The 18181-nt window shown below is 42.3% G+C and overlaps 2 protein-coding genes across 3 annotated transcripts; both read left to right on the forward strand.

The window, feature by feature from the left end:
* Positions 1–1082: 1082 nt before the first annotated feature.
* Positions 1083–2953, forward strand: LOC4351117 (uncharacterized). Its single transcript, XM_015761050.3, has 2 exons — positions 1083–1224; positions 2369–2953. The coding sequence occupies exons 1-2, from the start codon at positions 1190–1192 to the stop codon at positions 2754–2756; spliced, it is 423 nt and encodes a 140-aa protein (XP_015616536.1). The 5' UTR covers positions 1083–1189; the 3' UTR covers positions 2757–2953.
* A 6761-nt stretch (positions 2954–9714) lies between these two features.
* On the forward strand, positions 9715–11404 carry LOC107279481 (uncharacterized). Of its 2 annotated transcripts, XM_066305665.1 has the most exons (3): positions 9718–9858; positions 10754–11011; positions 11095–11404. In XM_066305665.1, exons 1-3 carry the CDS (start codon positions 9827–9829, stop codon positions 11114–11116), a joined length of 312 nt encoding a protein of 103 aa, XP_066161762.1. In that variant the 5' UTR covers positions 9718–9826; the 3' UTR covers positions 11117–11404. The 2 variants fall into 2 exon arrangements, with proteins under 2 accessions (XP_015616765.1, XP_066161762.1); XM_015761279.3 differs by having other exon boundaries at positions 9715–9858; positions 10754–11404.
* Positions 11405–18181: the final 6777 nt, after the last annotated feature.

The following is an 18181-nucleotide window of genomic DNA, read 5'->3' on the forward strand; positions in this document are numbered from 1 at the left end:
TACCAACAAATAGCACAAGAATTTTTCGCTTTCGATCAAAAGCACAGGCCACCGTTTTTTCTTCGCCCCATAGCACTTCCGTCAGGTTTGGAGCTAACAGAGTTAGGTTGAAGTATATAAAAATTTTGTTGGACCCATTTGTCCTTCGTCTTCCTCGCTGTAATCTCCCATCCTGTGTCATCTCGTCCTCTCGGGTTAGTGCCCACGACGACGGCGTCGGCACCGTCGCCAATCAGTGACGCAGCGACGATCCCCGTCCCCAGGCGCGCCACCGCCGTCCCCATCCCCAACCGCACTGCCAAGCCGAACCACACATCTTCACCATTCTCTGTCCCTGCCGGCTCCCGTGGCGATGACTGCAGCAGCTGTAGGAGCCCTAGCTGGTTTCCATCGGGCCCTACCACCGCGGCCGAGACGAGCTCCGTGCCACAAAGCAACACAAGTGGCGCTTCCTCCGCCGTTTCCTCCAGCGAGCACCAACCGTCCCGCTCTCTTACTTCGTGGACGCGGTTTGGGCTGTTGAGCAGTGCGCTCGATGCTGCTACAGTGAGAGCGCGACCATCTTCGACGGCGACGGCGACGGCAATGACTTTGCGGAGATGCTGCTCCTCAACAGCTGCTTTATCCTCGAGTTCTTGGCAAAAGCTGAGCCGCGCCAATCGAGGGACGAAACAACGCTGTCGAGGAACTCTGGATGGCTCATATGAATCAGGACAATATGGTCTTTCTAACTCTTGACTAACAGCTAAACTGTTCATTGGAACGATGACCACGACGAAAGTGCTACGGGGCGAAGAAAAATCGGTGGCCTGTCCTTCTGATCGAAAGCGAACAATTCTTGTGCTATTTTTTTATTACCGTTTTTCTTCTTCTTATGCTATGGATCGAATTTTCTCTTCAAAATTCATCTCTTAGCGAATGAGTTAGGGGACGGACGTGCGATATGTGTTTGCTGTCAACTCGCCAAAAGAAAATTAACATCAATAATAATAATTATAGCCCTTAAAAAAATAATAACAGCAACAATAATCCCTATGCCAATTGGGGCCCACCAAGAGTCCAGGATATGTATAGCATGTGCGGTGTGTGAGTGTGAGCCAAGCTTTGGTACGCGCAGCACTTCTTCTCATCCCTTCCCCGAACTCACGAACGCACGCCGCCACCACCGCCCACCGTCGTCTCGTCGGAGATGGCCTCCTCCGCCTCATGGCCGGCGTTCGGAGTGTAATGTGCCTTCTCCTCCTCCTCCTCTTTCTCAGCTGTACAGGAGCTTGATTCGTTATCACGTCGTTTCCTTAGATCGATATAGACCCCCCAACATTTTTGGTGGCTTGTTGCTTTGGTTCGAATCTCTCGCCTTCGATTTCCTACTTGTAGATGATGGATAACATGGAGGAATGCTTGTGATTTTGAGGATTTTTTTTAATGCCTACTTTGTTTGTCCCCCCTTCCTTATTCTAATGGGTTTTAGGGTTAAGAATTTGTAGATCTGAACATGATCTTGCATGATTAAAATATGGGTAAAGTAGCATTGAAGCATTTGTTGCATCTTTGGTGTGGTATATGTGGGCCATGTGGCATTACATTACTTGGGTTGCAAAACCCTATATTTGTGTGAATTTGTAGATTTGATTGTTTAGATAGAAAAAAAATGACCTGGATTTGTGAACCTGAATGAGTTTTAGTTAATAATTTTCACATCTGGACATGAACAGGAATAATTAAAATTTGGGCAAAGTAAAAAGTGGTGTCTTTCTACTTTCTAGGGTAGCTTGAATGGCAGTACATTCCTTGCTGTGGCATAAACCCATCTAAAATCCTAGATTTCTGATGTAATGGGGTTTACACCAAGAATGTGTGGATCTGGATGCGAAATATCTGATGCTATGAGACTAAAATTCCTTCAGTAATTACCGTTCTTATGAAAATTATTAGGTTGCTTATATATACTGCACTTGCTCGTAGATCTGTGGGATTATAATTGGTTTTAGTTAATAATTTGCAGATTTTGGACATGAATATGAATGGTTAAAATTTGGTTTAAGCAACTGATGTATTTTGAGGGTACCACCGATGGCAGTATATTCTTTGTGGTAGCATTTTTTGTAGTGAAAAATCTTAGGGGTGGCATAAATTCACCAAAAGTCTAGATTTCTGATATTCTAATGGGGTTTATGTCAAGAATTTATAGATTAGAAACAAAATCTGATGCTAATATTTCACCACCGATTGACACACTTAAATTCCTCATCATTCTTGAAAACAGAAAACTATTCTAACTAGCCTGTACCATTCTTTGATTGCTTACAATTCATTCGCTAGTAAATCAATTCCTAACCTACCTACTCTTGCTTGCTATTATCTCCAGAAGCCCAGAGGAAGCAGGGAAGGGTAAATGGTACATCGCAACTGCTGCTACCAACCACATGACCAATGACAAGAGCCTCATCTCCGACCTCAAGCCTGTCGCCGATGGCCGTAATATCATTGCTGATGGCAATGGTGCAGGGTTGAAGGTGCAGGGCAGGGGAGCTGTGAACACAGAAACTGTGGTTCTCCCTGCAGAAGTGTGGTATGTGCCGGAGATTGATGAAAACTTGGTTTCTGTTGACCAGCTCAATGAACTTGGCCTCAGTATTTCGATTGGCCGAGGTGTATGCACCGTCACTAGAGTTAGTGATGGATCTGTAGTTGGCAAAGCGCGTAGATCAGGTGGAGTCTATGAGGTGGAATTCCTCAAGGTTCCCCTTAATTAGCACCAGAAATTCCTTGCTGCAGTATCAGTTGGGGTAGTCAGACTCGTATGATGATATTGCCTACTATATGCAATGCTTGTTGGGTTGGAACTTAAGTTGGATCTTTCAGTAGTTAAGGGATCTGGAGTTTTCTCTGAATGTAAAAACTAAAAAGTGAAAGAAGGAGCTGCCTGTGAGCAGAACTGAGGATTTTACCATGTTGGTTTGACCTTGTCTTTTACCACTGTTTTTAAGTTCCTGTAGCCTGTTGAGCTGTTCATATCCATCGACTTGCAATTGCCATTTCAGTTTCAGTGTTCCTGCCCTGCTGATTTATTGGTGATCATTTTCAATCTTGTGCTGTAACCTGTAACTTCAGTATGTCAATGATTATCTTTGCAAGGTTCTCTCTTGTCGACCAATTTTCCATGCATGATGTTACACGTTACAGCAAAGCTCTTTAGGCTGTGTGTGGAGGTTGGCGCACGCAAAATGATGGGATAGATTAGCGTATATAATTAATAACAATGGGATAGATTAGCATATACTTCCTCCGTCAGGGCATTTGCAAATTTGCCACCGTTTTTTTCAATTTTGCAAGGATGCTATTCGAATGACAGTTCTAGTGGTATTTTTGCAATTTTCTAGTGGTAGTCTTGCAATAACAATTCAAAGTAGTGGTAAATTTGCAATTGCTCATCCTCCGTTTTATATTATAAGACTTTCTAGCATTGCCCCTGAATTTTAGAGGTAGTAATTAATTTCATACTTAATTTTTTTTGAAAAAGAATTAGTATGAAATTTTAAAAACAACTTTCCTATAAAAACATTTTTATAAAAAATATACCGTTTGACGGTTTAAGAAATGTGCACGAAAAACGAGAGAAAAAGTAGGACACATTGACAAAATAACACAACTTATACCTCCATTCATGACAAATTTGGTTCAGAAAAATAGTAATTACTCTAAAATAATAATAGCAATCTCATAATATTTGCCGTTCAAAAAAAACAATAGCAATAATATTAGTAATAATAACCCTTCAAAATAATTAATAATAGCAATAATACTCCCTATGACAACCGGGGCCCACCAGGAGTCGACTAGTCGAGGATACTGGATACTCCTACATATATGCGGTGTGCGAACCAGCTTGTGTGTACACGTAGCAGTTTCTCTCGTCTTCTCCCCGAGCTCTCGCCGCCTCGCCGCCCTCGGCCTCGCCACCGCCCGCCGACTCGTCGGAGATGGCCTCCTACCCGGTGTTCCAAGTGTAATGTGCCGTCTTTCCCCTCCCATCTCCTCCCCCTGCACACGTGCTCTGTACATATGGGTTTGATTCCTTGTCGCGCGTGCGTCGTTTCTTTGGATCGATCTGGAGGACCCCATCCTTTTTTTGGTGGGTTGTGCTTTGTTTCAAGTCTTCCATGTTCAGATTTCATTTGTTGGAAGATGTTGTGCAAGATGGAGGAATGCTTTGGGATTTGATGATTTCTTGGGAATACCTACTACTTTGTTTGTTTCCCCTTTTATATTCTAGTGGGTTTTAGGTTTAAGAATTTGTAGGTTTGGACATGGTCTTACATGATTAAAATATGGGTAAAGTAGCATGGAAGCATTTGGTATACCTTTGGTGTGGCATTGCATTCTTTATAGTGGCACTTCTAAAGTTTCAATTTTTTTTTTTGGGGGGGGGGGGGTGATTGTTGTAGCAAAGCCCTAGATTTGTGAGATTTTTAGGGGTTTTATGCCACGAATTTGTAGATCTGATCATTACCCAGAACCACGAAGCCCTAGATTTGTGTGTATTGAATGGTCTTTACTTATAAACTTGCAGATCTGGACATGAACAGGAATAATGAATTTGGGAAAAGTATTGCATTTTTGCCTATTTCTATGGTAGCTTGAATGGCAGTGTATTCCTTGCTGTGGCATAAATCCATCCATAACCCTAGTTTCAAGTGTTGTATTTTCAGGGTAGCATGAATTGCAGTACATTCTTTGTTGTATCAAATTGTACGAATGCTCAGAACCTAGTTTCTGAGATTTAGTGGGGTTTATGCCAAGAATTTGTAGTTCTGGATGCGAAAAATCTGATTCTGATGGTTGCGATCTAATCTAAGCTAGCCTTCATCATTCATAGATTTCTTGCGCTGCATTCGCTCCTAGATTTGTGGGATTTTAATGGGTTTTTAGTTAATAATTTCGAAATTGAGACATGAACATGATTGAAAATTAGGTAAAGTAGCAAGTGATGTGCTTTTAGGGTAGCATCAATGGTGTACATTCTTTGCAATTTCATTTTTTAAATCTTGGGAGAGAATAAAGCCACCCATAAGCCTAGATTTATGAGACTGCAATGGCGTTTATGTCAAGAATCTGTAGATTAAGAAGTGAAAATCTGATGCTAATGTTTTGCCAACAGTCTAAATTTCCTTCAGTGATTAACGATTATTGTTTTTGTGCACTAATGTAGCTAGCCTGTACCTTCTTGATTGACATTCATTCCTGAATCAAGTCCTAACCTGCTACTGTTGCTTGTTACTATCTCCAGAAGCCCAGAGGAAGCAGCGAAGGGTAAATGGTACATGGCAACTGCTGCTACCAACCACATGACTCGCGACCAGAGCCTCATCTCCGACCTCAAGCCTGTGACCGGCCGTGTCGTTAGCCGTGGCAATGGCGCAGGGTTGAAGGTGCATGGCAGTGGAGCTGTGAACACAGAGACGGTGGCGATCCCAGACGTGTGGCATGTGCCGGGGATCAACGCGAACCTGGTTTCTGTTCCCCAGCTCTCTCTACTTGGGCTCAACATTTCGTTCGACCGTGGTGGCTGCACTGTCACTAGAGCTAGTGATGGATCTGTAGTTGGCAAAGCGCGTAGATCAGGTGCGATCTATGAGGTGGAATTCCTCAAAGTTCCGCTTAATTAGCACCAGAAATTCCTCGCTGCAGTATCAGTTGTGGTAGTCAGACTCATATGGTGGCTAATATCGCGTACTGTTTCCAATGCTTGTTGGGTTAGAACTTAAGTGGGATCTTTCAGTTGTTAGTTAAGGATCTGGAGGTTTTTCTGAATGTAAAAAGTGAAAGAAGGATGATGTTGGTTATGTCGCTGGCTATGAGCAGAACTGATGAGTTTACCATGTTGGATTGACCTTGTCTTTTACCACTGTTGTTAAGTTCCTGTAGCCCGTTGGGCTGTTCATATCCATCGACTTGCAATTGTTATTCCAGTTTCAGTCTTCCTGCATCGCTGAATTATGTCTGATTATCTTTGCAAGATTCTCTTCCGTCGACCAAATCTCCATTCATGTTGCATGGTAGTATGGTACATGATAGAGTTCCATCGGTAGTCCTAAAATGAATAAGCTAAAGCCAAAATTTAAATTTTAAAATTTAATTTTGAAGTTGGATTTAAGGTATTTTTAACATAATTTTTTTAGCTTTGGCTTTTAAGTTGCTAAGATTATTTATACATATAAGTTTTAGATGCAAAATTACCTTTTTTTTTATCTCTAATAAACTGTCACTCCTGTCTCAATTCTCCACGTTTGGGGTAAAAATGGGACGTGTATTTTTCGTCCGTCCACCTATATCAATTATTCAATTCATGGCAAAATTTGGTCAGAGGAAAACACTAATTACTCCCAAAAATAAAAGGAATAATAATTGCCCTTCAAAAGTTACTCCGTAATACTGGAGTAATAGCAATAATAACCCTTCAAAAAAATTAATAATAGCAATAATACTCCCTATGCCAACCGGGGCCCACCAGGAGGAGTCCACGAACCACGATACATAGGGACCCGATACATATGTGTGTTGCGGTGTGAACCAGCTTGTGTGCGCGTAGCACTTTCTCTCATCTTCTCCCGGAGCTCACGCCCTCGCCGCCTCGGCCTCGCCACCGCCGCCGACTCGTCGGAGATGGCCTCCTACCCGGCGTTCCAAGTGTAATGTGCCCTCTCTCCTCCCCCTCCTCCTCCTAGCTCAACCCCTGAACACGTGCTCTGTACATATGAGCTTGATTCTTTATCGCGTCGTTTTCTTTGATCGATCTGGACCCATCTTTGTTTGGTGGATTGTGCTCTGGTTTCATGTTCAATTTCATTTCTTGGAAGATGCTGTGCAAGATGGAGGAATGGTTTGGGATTTGAGGATTTCTTGGGAACACCTCCCTACTTTGTTTATTTCCCCTTCATATTATAATGGGTTTTAGGTTTAAGAATTTTTAGATCTGGACATGATCTTATATGATTAAAATATGGGCAAATAGCACAGAAGCATTTGGTGCATCTTTGTTGTGGCACATGAGGCATTGCATTATTTGTAGTAGCACTTTCAAGGTTTCAATTTTTAGGGGTAACTACACCATTAAAACCCTAGATTTGTGATATTTTAAGGCGTTTTATGCCACGAATTTGTAGATCTGATCATTTACACAAAACCACATAACCCTAGATCTGTGAGTCTTATTGGGTTTTAGTTTGTTGTGGCACATGAGGCATTGCATTATTTGTAGTAGCACTTTCAAGGTTTCAATTTTTAGGGGTAACTACACCATTAAAACCCTAGATTTGTGATATTTTAAGGCGTTTTATGCCACGAATTTGTAGATCTGATCATTTACACAAAACCACATAACCCTAGATTTGTGAGTCTTATTGGGTTTTAGTTTGTTGTGGCACATGAGGCATTGCATTATTTGTAATAGCACTTTCAAGGTTTCAATTTTTAGGGGTAACTACACCATTAAAACCCTAGATTTGTGATATTTTAAGGCGTTTTATGCCACGAATTTGTAGATCTGATCATTTACACAAAACCACATAACCCTAGATCTGTGAGTCTTATTGGGTTTTAGTTAATAATTTGAACATCTGGATATGAACAGCAATAATTAAAATTTGGGCAAAGTAGAAAGTGTTGTACTTTGCCTATTTTTAGGGTAGCTTGAATGGCAGCACATTCCTTTGGTGTTGCATAAACCCAACCAAAACCATAGATTGCTGATACTCTAATGGGGTTCACATCAAGAGTTTTTAGATCTGGATGTGAAAAATCTGATGCTAATGTTTTGCCAACACCCCTGACCGTTTGACACTAAAATTTCTTCAGTGGTTACCGTTCTTCTGAAATAATCTAGCTAGCATGTGCCATTCTTAGATTGCTTACACTGCATTTGCTTGTAGATTTGTCGGATTCTGATGAGCTATGGTTAATAATTTCTGAATCTGTACATGAACATGAAGGGTTGAAATTTATGTAAAGTAGCAAGGGATGTATTTTTTGGGCAGCATCAATGGTGGTACATTCTTTGCGGTAGAATTTATCAAAACGTCAACTCTTAGGAGTGCATAAAGCCACCCAAAAGCCTATATTTCTGACGCTGTAATGGTGTTTATGTCAACAATTTGTTGATTAAGAAGTGAAATCTGATGCTAATGTTTTGCCAACAGTCTACCGATTGACACTAAATTCCTTCAGCGATTAACGATCATTGTTTTGCAAACTAATGTAGCTAAACCTTGTACCTTCTTCATTGGCATTCACTCCTAAATCAAGTCCTAACCTGCTACTGTTGCTTTGCTACTATCTCCAGAAGCCCGGAGGAAGCAGCGAAGGGTAAATGGTACATTGCGACTGCTGCTACCAACCACATGACCCGCGACCAGAGCGTCATCTCCAACCTCAAGCCCGTGACTGGCCGTGTCGTTGGTGGTGGCAACGGCTCAGGATTGCAAGTGCATGGCAGTGGAGCTGTGAACACAGAGACGGTGGCGATCCCAGACGTGTGGTATGTGCCGGGGATCAATTGCAACTTGGTTTCTGTTGGCCAGCTCTGTCAACTCGGGCTTGAAGTTTCGATTTTCCGAGGTGTCTGCACCGTCACTAGAGCTAGTGATGGATCCGTAGTTGGCAAAGCGCATAGATCAGGTGCAGTCTATGAGGTGGAATTCCTCAAAGTTCCGCTTAATTAGCACTGGAAATTCCTCGCTGCAGTATCAGTTGTGGTAGTCAGACTCATATGGTGGCTAATATCGCCTACTCTATCGAATGCTTGTTGGGTTAGAACTTAAATGGCACCTTTCAGTAGTTAGTTAAGAATCTGGAGGTTTTCTGAATGTAATTGAATGAATGATGCTGGTTATGTTGCTGCCTATGACCATGAGCACAGAACTGAAGAAATGCTTACCATGTTGGTTTGACCATGTCTTTTACCTTCCTAGCTTGTTAAAATTGTTACCATCTTTGTTCGACCTTATGTTTTTTACCATCCTTGTTAAGTTCCTGTAGCCTTGTGGGCTGTTTATATCTGTAGCCTTTTCGACGAGGGAAGATTGCCAACTTTCGAAAGCGCCAAGAAAAATAACCTTGTCGGTTTGGACCGACAAAAAATATACCTTTACTTGGCGGCAATGAAACCGCAAAGAATACTTATTCTTGGCAGTCGGAACCCCGCCAAGGAAATTTCTTTGGCTGTTTTTTTTGGCCGCCAAAGAAATCACTTTGCCGCCGGAATTTTTTGCTGAATTGAAGTTATTTTCAAGAGCATCGTGTACTCTCGTGAACAAATTAAAGCTGAAAAAAGATTGTTTACCATCAGTTGATTTATGAGGTTTTAAACCGGCGATCAAAGCGGAATTAGTTTGGAGGAATGAGATCCACTAGCAGCAATTAATGGGATAAGAGTATTGGGATCGGGACAGGGAAATGGATGAAGGGCTATGATGAAATGAGGGAGGGATAATAGATGGCTAGGATTAGAAGAAACTCTTTGGTGGGTGGGAAAATATTTCCCCAACCCATTAGCCAAACAGGCCCTATATATGTGTGTATATATATATATATGTATATGTATATATATATATATATGTATATATGTATATGTATATGTATATATATATATGTATATGTATATATATATATATATATGTGTGTGTGTGTACGCGTCAAACAACTAATTTGGAGCGTATTTGGTGGCTAACTCCCTTTTTATGAGAACAGCTGATCCGAACTAACTCGATCGATCCAGTTGGCTTGCGTCGTCGTACGCGTCGATAGTCTTCGTCGTCGGAGATCGATCATGGCACCTCGCAAAAGGTCGCATCCTAGAAGGTAATTAACGTGCCTTAATTAATTCTCCTCCTCATCCTCATCTTCATGTTCAATGATGCATATATACGTACGTGCTCTGTATCTTTAGTGCTAGATTGATTGCATTTAATTTGGGTTTATATTAGATCTCGGCTACTCATTTGTTTGGAGGATTATTGTGCCTTGGTTCGAATCTTTTTTGTTCTTTTGTATTTAATTTGTAGTCAAACGCTACTTTGTAGCTGATTTGTGATTTCTGACATACATGTTGGAAATGCTTGAGATTGGAGGCTTTCCAGTGAATATACCTAGGTTGTTTGTTTCCTTCTCTTTTTTTTTCATGTATATTCTCAGAACTTGAACAGAGAACCCTAGATTTGTGATATTATAATAAGTTTTAGTCAAGAATTTGTAGATATTGCGCGCCATGGACATGATTGATTGAAATAATATGGGTAAAGTAGCAGCTAGGTGGCATATTATTTTTTGGGTGGCATCAATGGTACTGCATTCTTTTCGGTAGCATTTCTGCACATGTCAATTATCTATCAGTTGTGGCATAACCCTTAAAGCCGCTTACTCCCTCCGTCCCAAAAAAAACGAATATAAGATTGGATATGACAAATTCTAGTATAACGAATCTGGACATAGGTGTGTTCAAATCTATAGTACTAGGTGTGTCACATCCAGTACTAGGTTGGTTTTTTATGGGACGGAGGGAGTAGACTTTTTTTTTTTTGTCAAGAATTCAAAGATTTGGACATGAAAACCAGATGCAAATATTCCTTCAGTAATTTTAATTTGTTCTTGTAACAATTAACCTAATCCAGCCTCTATCATCTCTTGATTGCTATACTGCGTTCATTCCAAATCCAAATCCTAACCTGCAACTACTGTCACTTGCCATCATCTCCAGAAAACCAGAGGAAAGAGCAAATGTCAATGTCAGCAGTCTCAACAACATCTTCATAAGTGCAGAGCCCGGAGCAACATTTCCTAGATGGTTCATCACAGAAGCTGCTACAAACCACATGACCAGCGACAAGAGCATCTTCTCCGACCTCAAGCCTATGGCCGGCCTTGTCATCGACGACCGTGCCGGCGCCGGCGCAGGGTTGCCGATGCACGGCATTGGAGCTGTGTACTCATGGGAGGTGGCGCTCCAAGATGTGTGGTATGTGCCGGGGATGAGTGCCTACATTGGCTTAGTTTCTGCTGGTCAGCTCACTGCAATTGGTCTCAAAACTGAGATTGCAGGAGATGTCTGCACCATCACTAGTGCTGATGGATCTGAAGTTGGCAAAGGGCGTATGGTTAGTGATAAAATCTTTCAGGTGGATTTCCTCCGAGTTCCGTTTAATTAGTTCCTGAAATTTCATTCCTTGGAAAAAAATAACTTGGAATAGTTTTTATGTAGTAATTTTTAGTTTGGAGTAGTTGAAGGATCTGGATGTTTTTTCTTCTGAATGGAATTGAAGCAACGATGATGATTTTGTCACTGAACAAAAAAGTTATCTAGAATGGTCTTATTTGGCCTCTATGAGTAGAACTGAAGAACTGTTTACCATCTTGTTCTGGCTTGTGTTGGCTTGTGTTTTACCATCCTAGCTTGTACTGCAGGTTGTTAATGGCTATCATTTTGCAATTGCTACGGAAAGTAATTTATCTGCTTGGGGGGGGGGGGGGGGGGCCGTCTTCCCCAGCTCCGCACCACACGATATGCGCAGCGATTCGTGCGTACACCCGACCACAGCAGGGTATTTCCCCGCTTGCCCGCGTTTAACCCATTTTCTAGCTGACCATGGAAATACGCCTTTTATACGTGGGACCCACCTTGCAGTTGTCGCTCACGGGGGAGCACTTCTTCCTCCTCCTCCGCCGGCCAACGCCTCCACCCCAATCCCATTACCATCCAAGCTACATCTTCCCAACCCAGGGCATGATCACTTTAATGCCAAAAAAAACCTTATTAAAATTTACTAAAATTTTGCCAAAATTTTGTCAGGATTTTTTATATAGTTACAAAAATTTGGCAGCAAATTAAATGTAGCCACTTTTTTGATAACTTAACCAAAATTTGGTAAGGTTGAAAATGGCATCAAAGTGAACAAACCCCCAGACAGCTGCGGAACGCCGGCTAGGAACAACACAGCCCTAGCCATGGCATTGTGGAAGGAGATGATAGAAGAGAGATGGAAGTCCTGACATGTGGGCATTGTGGAAGGAGATGATAGAAGAGAGATGGAAGACCTGACATGTGGGCCCAAGGCATTTTAGAACTTTTATACCATTTCTCTCCTCTTCAACCAGAAATTATTATTTTAATGGATGTAGTGTCCACCAACAAATATCTAACTTTTGAGAGTGTTTTTCCCCAAAAGTCACTTCGCACGATGTATTATAGCTAAAACCACAAAGTCACAATGCGGCTTCCCTGTTCCTATGTTGTGTTCCCCTCCCTGTCACTGCCAGATGTCCTCCCTCTATTGGCTGCGGCTTTTCTAGTGGACCCAGGCCATTCGCTCGTTTTCTTTTTTTAACGCAAACAACGTTAACATCTGGAATGGCTCGTTCCTAATCGGTGCCTAGGTTGCCGACCAATGTTCCACGCGCCAAAGGTAGGCTGTGACATGGAAGAAGCGCCGGAGTGGCCGACGCCGCCGGAGGCCGCGGTGACCATGACATTCAATCTGGGCAGGGTGTCCAGGGCGGCGCTCATCGCCTTGAGCGAGCGCGGTGACAGCCTGGAGAGCGGCAGGGATGCACCCACCGCCGCTATGGATCCATGAAGTAAAAAAAAATCTTAGCGCCCAGGAAATTTCGAAGACGCTGACTCCACCGCCGAACGCCCGAACTACATGACTTCTTCGGCGAGATCACTTGCTCATGTGATTCTTTTAGCTTCCTAGCACATATCATCTTAAATTCTTAAGTATTACCTGAAATTTATGGGAACTTCCTAGGCATGCAGGAATGGCCGGACCATGCCCGACCACCCTTGTCTTCCTCATTGTTCTCTCCAACAAGGAGATCCTCCTCATCAACAAATCAACAATGGCAAGCAGCTGTCCTGTGCTTCAACTTCTTCACCGGTAAGCAGCTGTCCTGCACGCGCATATTGTCCATCGATGGCAATGGCAAGCACTGAAATTGCCTTGCCTGCCTAATTGCCCCGCCTAGGGCACGCCACAGCAGTGTAAGGGAAAGAAAACGGAGATTGCTGCCGTTTGCTTCAAAAAAGAAACGGAGAGGTTAAGCCGTTTAGATGAAAAAAAGGAGCGTAAGGCCCTGGGCCCGCTGGAGAAGTGATCGCCAATAGAGCGAGGACATCTGGCAGGGGACATAGATAGAAACACAGCGTCGGAACAGGGAAGCCGCATCCGTGTCCACCAATAAATATCTAACTTTTGAGAGTGTTTTTCCTCAAAAGTCACTTCGCACGATGTATTATAGCTAAAACCACAAAGTCACAATGTCCTGTAGCAAAATTTGATATATAAGTAGTATGTATCTCACTATTCATACATCAATAGCTAAGGTGCTAGTTTTGTTGGCTTGTTGCACTAGCACGCCCTCGAGTGTTTAGTTTTTTTTCCTTCTTCCACACACGAATCTTAAAGCGTATCCGGTGGCCCAAAATGTGAATGACTTCATCTCTTATTTCTGTCACGAGATATACAGAATATGAGAATAAATATCCTCTTTCGGATGTGCATGATTTTCGAAAAGAAATTTAGATGTGCAAGTTAAATACACGTGCTCTTGCACACACGGAGTTTCCTGTTTCCCGTAGTTTATAATCCACCAACAAATTATCTATAGAAATTACTTTGGTTAACCCGTAGTTTTTCGTAGTTTCCTAATTAACAATGTATTTAATAATCGAAAATGTCAGGGATAATTTTTTTTCGAATTCTCTTTGCTCTAAAATAATTAACAAGACTTAAGGCGGAATATTCAGAGCATCGCAATTAATGTTGCTAATTTAAATTGTCAGGATTTGAATTAATAATATTTTTTCTCTCCCGCCTTTGGTCATGAATCATGCCTGATTCACTCCTCTCTTCGTTCGCGGTTTCGTTTTGCATGACGAGCCGAGTCCGAGTCAGTTTCCGGTTCCAGTTCCGTTCTTTTCCTAAAACAGCACCGCATTTCTTTTCCGGTTTGGTGAAGTCCTAATCCTAATCCAGCTCCCTCCCCCTCCCTCTCGGCCGCGCCCTCCCCCTCTCCCCCTCCGAGTCGGCCCCCTTTCCCCTCCTAATCCAACTCCCCACCGGTCCTGCCTTCCCTCCTATTTTCCCTCTCATATATATGTCCTAGTCCCCCACCTTTTTCTAATCTTTTTTTTGAGCCGCAAGCCGCCTCCGCCCTAAACCTTAGCGCCGCCGCCGCCGCTTGCTGTCCCGCTGCCGTCGCCGTTGCATCGCCGGTACTCCGTTCTCCCTCTCTATTGGTGCGCTTGCCGCTGCAACCATCAATTTATCTAATCTATTCCATTTGTTTCTCATCTAGCGTCGCCGTCGTCTTCGTGTGTTGCCGCCGGACCGCCGTCATCATCTCCTCCTCGCCGGTCGTCTCGGTTTGGTGAGGACCATTCCCGTGATCTCCTGGTTTAGGCTTTATTTTTTCCTAGCGTTATCGTCGTAACCCTAATTATTTAGTCATGCTAAACCCTAGTGTTGCCGCTTCGCTGCCCTAGCTGCGCTGCCTCTGCCGTGCGCCTAGCCACCGCCTAGCCGAGGCACCGCAGCCGCCGCCTTAGCTGTCGCCGCCGCCGCTCTCCCGCATCGTTTTCATGGTTGGTTCGCTGCCCATAGCTCGGTAGCCGAGTCGCAAAGCCGTAGGTGCATCCCTAAACTCCTACCGGCCTTTCGTTTGTCGTACCGAGTCTTTGTCGTAAACCGTGTCTAGTTTACTGGTTTAGCCGTAATCGTTCTAAGCCACCGGTTCCGTTCGCCGGTTCGGTTGACCATTTGGATGGTCCTGTGTCATGAAGTATTGGCTTGTTGAGTCTTTAATTCATGAGTCATGCTTACCGGTGATATATTTCCTTTGTTCTATTTATCTATGGGCAATAATATGTAATAAATGATTAAGTTTTTTCAGCTATTACTAATAAAGCAGCTCATATTGTAAAATTCATAACTAAATAATCCGAGCTCCGTTTTAATCCATTCAAGTTACAGTGAATCCATTAAAATGTATAGAATCCATTAAAATTGGTTTATTTTGCTGTTTCAGTAGCCTTATTGCTTGTATTTCTTGTGTGTTTTGTTTGTCGTTTAGATTCCGTCAGTTCCGGTGATCCAGTTTATTTTGAAGTGGTTGCCAAGGTTTCATCAGCTCAAGAGCAAGGCAAGTCATACATACAACATTGATCATGTTGAACCTATTTTACAAAATCCCTTGCTTTCTATTAAATTGCATTATTTTAGAATGGGATGGATGCCTATCGTACTCTACTTGTTGAATATTTTATGCCATTGATAAATTGGGTTATAATTGACTAGATGATTGGGTTAGGAATGCTTAGCCATGCTTAGATTAATTAGCTCACAATTGGATTCATTATAATTTAGTCCTTAATTATATTATGATGTACCACCATGGTTATGGTTTAATTAAACTAAAATATACTTTAATGGTGGGTTGTGGGTACATGCATGATTTTGGAAGTCGTGCCCATAACAATTAAGGACCGGTTCTCAGGAATCCCTGGAAGATATACTCGTACTTACCACATGCCAGCGTGGGCTCCATGCTAAATCTAGAGTATAACTTAAACTAGCTGACATATCATGGCAAGGGTAGAGGCGATGGTGCAGTTCGGACCTGTATTTTGGTCTTTGTTGCTTCCGAATTTACCTATGCATGAGAGGGGACTGCCCGACTTGGCACAAGGAGAGGGTGAAACCTGAGGTGGTTATGTTCGGTTAGGGAAGGTTATATGACGGTTTTTGTCACGGTTTCCCCTTTGCAGTATCGTGGCGGTACTTCGGGGCATGGTAACATGTGTGGAATTATGTCTTGTGGGTAAAATTGTACACCTCTGATTAGAGTTAAAACTATTCGAATAGCCGTTCCCGCGGTTGTTGGGCGGTCAACCAGCTCACCATGATTAGTTTCACTATAATAATTTGACCTATAGAACTGGTGTAGTTCAGGTAGTTTGGTTGGGCCTGTTGCAACGTGGTTTTAGCATTGGACAATGATGATTTAATATTTCTTAATTATATACTTCCCCCGTCCCATAAAAAACCAACCTAGCACTGGATGTGACATATCCTAGTACAACGAATCTGGACGAGGAGGGGGGGGTAATGTTTTACTTATTCAAAATATGATTTATAAATGCTGCTTTTACTGCAAATATCCAATGAGCCATTCCTTTGAGAATACCTTGCATCATGCCTTCCCGTTGGTATGACTTGTTGAGTATGGTGGTTGGTACTCAGTCTTGCTTTATCCCCCCCCCACAGAAGCAGAGATTGGTTCAGATGGTGAGTTCTATTAGGATTGAGCTTGTTCAGGACGTCGAGGATTTCCTGTGGTTTATGGAGGAAGCTTCTTTTGGTTGTGAAGATTAAGTCTAGTTTTTTTCTTGTTTTTCCGCTGCGTTTGTGAGTTTTATTTTATTATTTTTGTAAGATGTGGAACTGTTTATCAAATTGTCATTTGTATACTCTGGCTAGTCTTGGATAGAGATTTAGGGTGTGTTTAGTTCGTGAAAAGAAAATTTTTGGGTGTCACATCGGATGTTTGACTAGATGTTGGAAGGGGTTTTTGGACACGAATGAAAAAACTAATTTCATAACTCGTCTGGAAACCGCGAAACGAATCTTTTGAGCCTAATTAAACTGTCATTAGCACATATGGGTTACTATAGCACTTTGTTGACGGTCGTTACAGACAAATTTCGACCACCAATATAACTAAAATGATAGAGAATTAGCTATGCTTACAATGCATGTTTGTTTTCAAATAATATAGTTCCACTTGTACTTGGAGAATAACATATTGCAGGAATTTATCAAAGAAAATAAAGAGAAAGTGAAGAAACCTCACTCCTACGCAAGCAAATGGATAAGATGGGCCCACAAGTCAGGTGTAACCGTCGGAAACCGACCTTAACTGCCACAACCGCCTAAAGGACTCATCTGTCAGCCACTGTACCGAAGCTGGAGGCCTGTTGGGCCAGCATAGGTTCGGCCAAACCCGAGGGTTGCCCAATCAGCCTGGCCCTCCACGTGTGTGCTCCGGATGCACTCTCAATGATGGTTGTGAGGGTAAAATGGACATTTCGCATGGCTACAACCGTCATACTGACCCTATAAAAGGAGGAGCTCACTTCACTTATCAACACACTCAAGCAAGCTCAATTCCTCTTCATACTTTAGTAGTAGTAGTAGTATAGTGCTAAGTGGAGTAGTATAGAATAGTGTTCAGAAGTCCTCGGAGTCTTCGGAAGAATTTCGGTATGGCTGTGGTAGCTCTTGTAATCTCTTATGTAATACTTTCCGAATTAATGAAACACTCTTCTTTATATATCTTCGGTACTTTGCTTAGTTTGAGTACTGGTCTTACTTTATATCATCATTATATTAATTGTATGGGTAGCATACCAGAGAGCTGTAATGGTGTAGGTTTAATGTCTGATTTATTAGTTGCTCTATGTCGGGTGCACAGGTATAGAGTAGTGTTTAGTAATGTAAGCATGGTGCTTAGATTATTAAATATCATTAATTGAGCATATATGTTGTGGGACAGTAGAGATGGGCCGCTGATGGTGACAGCTCAGTACGGGTATTCCTCCACGTTAGTATATATTCCTAAGACAAATTTCTGGGGAGGGCATTCCTTCGTATTTAGCCCCGGTTGGACGGCCATGATAGGTTGTCGTAAGAAACTCAGCAACCCAGGGTGGTCTCTCGAAGTATCAGGACACTGTTAGAGGATATTGGCCACATGATTGTATATTAGCATATGTAAACTAGGATTTGAGTATATACTAGAAGTATAGGAATTGAATGCTTTCTATTTCTTCTTCCACTTAGTTAGACTTATTTGATTATGAGGATTTGATCAGCTTTGCTTCGTGTCACTCTACCCTTATATTGCACTTAACCCATGTTTAGGCTTTGATGATTATAAGTAATATATGTATAAAGTGCATTAGCAAACTTCACTCTTATTATCCTCCCTTGGGATTAAAAATACGATACCTCAAAATACTTCCGGGTGAAATGCTACAATGATATATCCGTGCGCTTGCGGATTACTTCTGTAACTATAAATATACCATGACTATTTCCGGCGCCATTGCTGGGAATGAAGATTTCTAGTA

The sequence above is a fragment of the Oryza sativa genome, chromosome 11, assembly GCF_034140825.1.
Source record: "Oryza sativa Japonica Group chromosome 11, ASM3414082v1".
NCBI classification, from domain to species: domain Eukaryota; kingdom Viridiplantae; phylum Streptophyta; class Magnoliopsida; order Poales; family Poaceae; genus Oryza; species Oryza sativa.

What these genes read in the sequence shown, in the direction of transcription:
- LOC107279481 (XM_015761279.3), top strand. Translation starts at nt 9,827, where the DNA reads ATGGCACCTCGCAAAAGGTCGCATCCTAGAAG. An exon ending in AAAAGGTCGCATCCTAGAAG is followed by an intron (nt 9,859 to 10,753) that starts GTAATTAACGTG and finishes CATCATCTCCAG; the next exon opens with AAAACCAGAGGAAAGAGCAA.
- LOC4351117 (XM_015761050.3), top strand. Translation starts at nt 1,190, where the DNA reads ATGGCCTCCTCCGCCTCATGGCCGGCGTTCGGAGT. An exon ending in TCATGGCCGGCGTTCGGAGT is followed by an intron (nt 1,225 to 2,368) that starts GTAATGTGCCTT and finishes TATTATCTCCAG; the next exon opens with AAGCCCAGAGGAAGCAGGGA.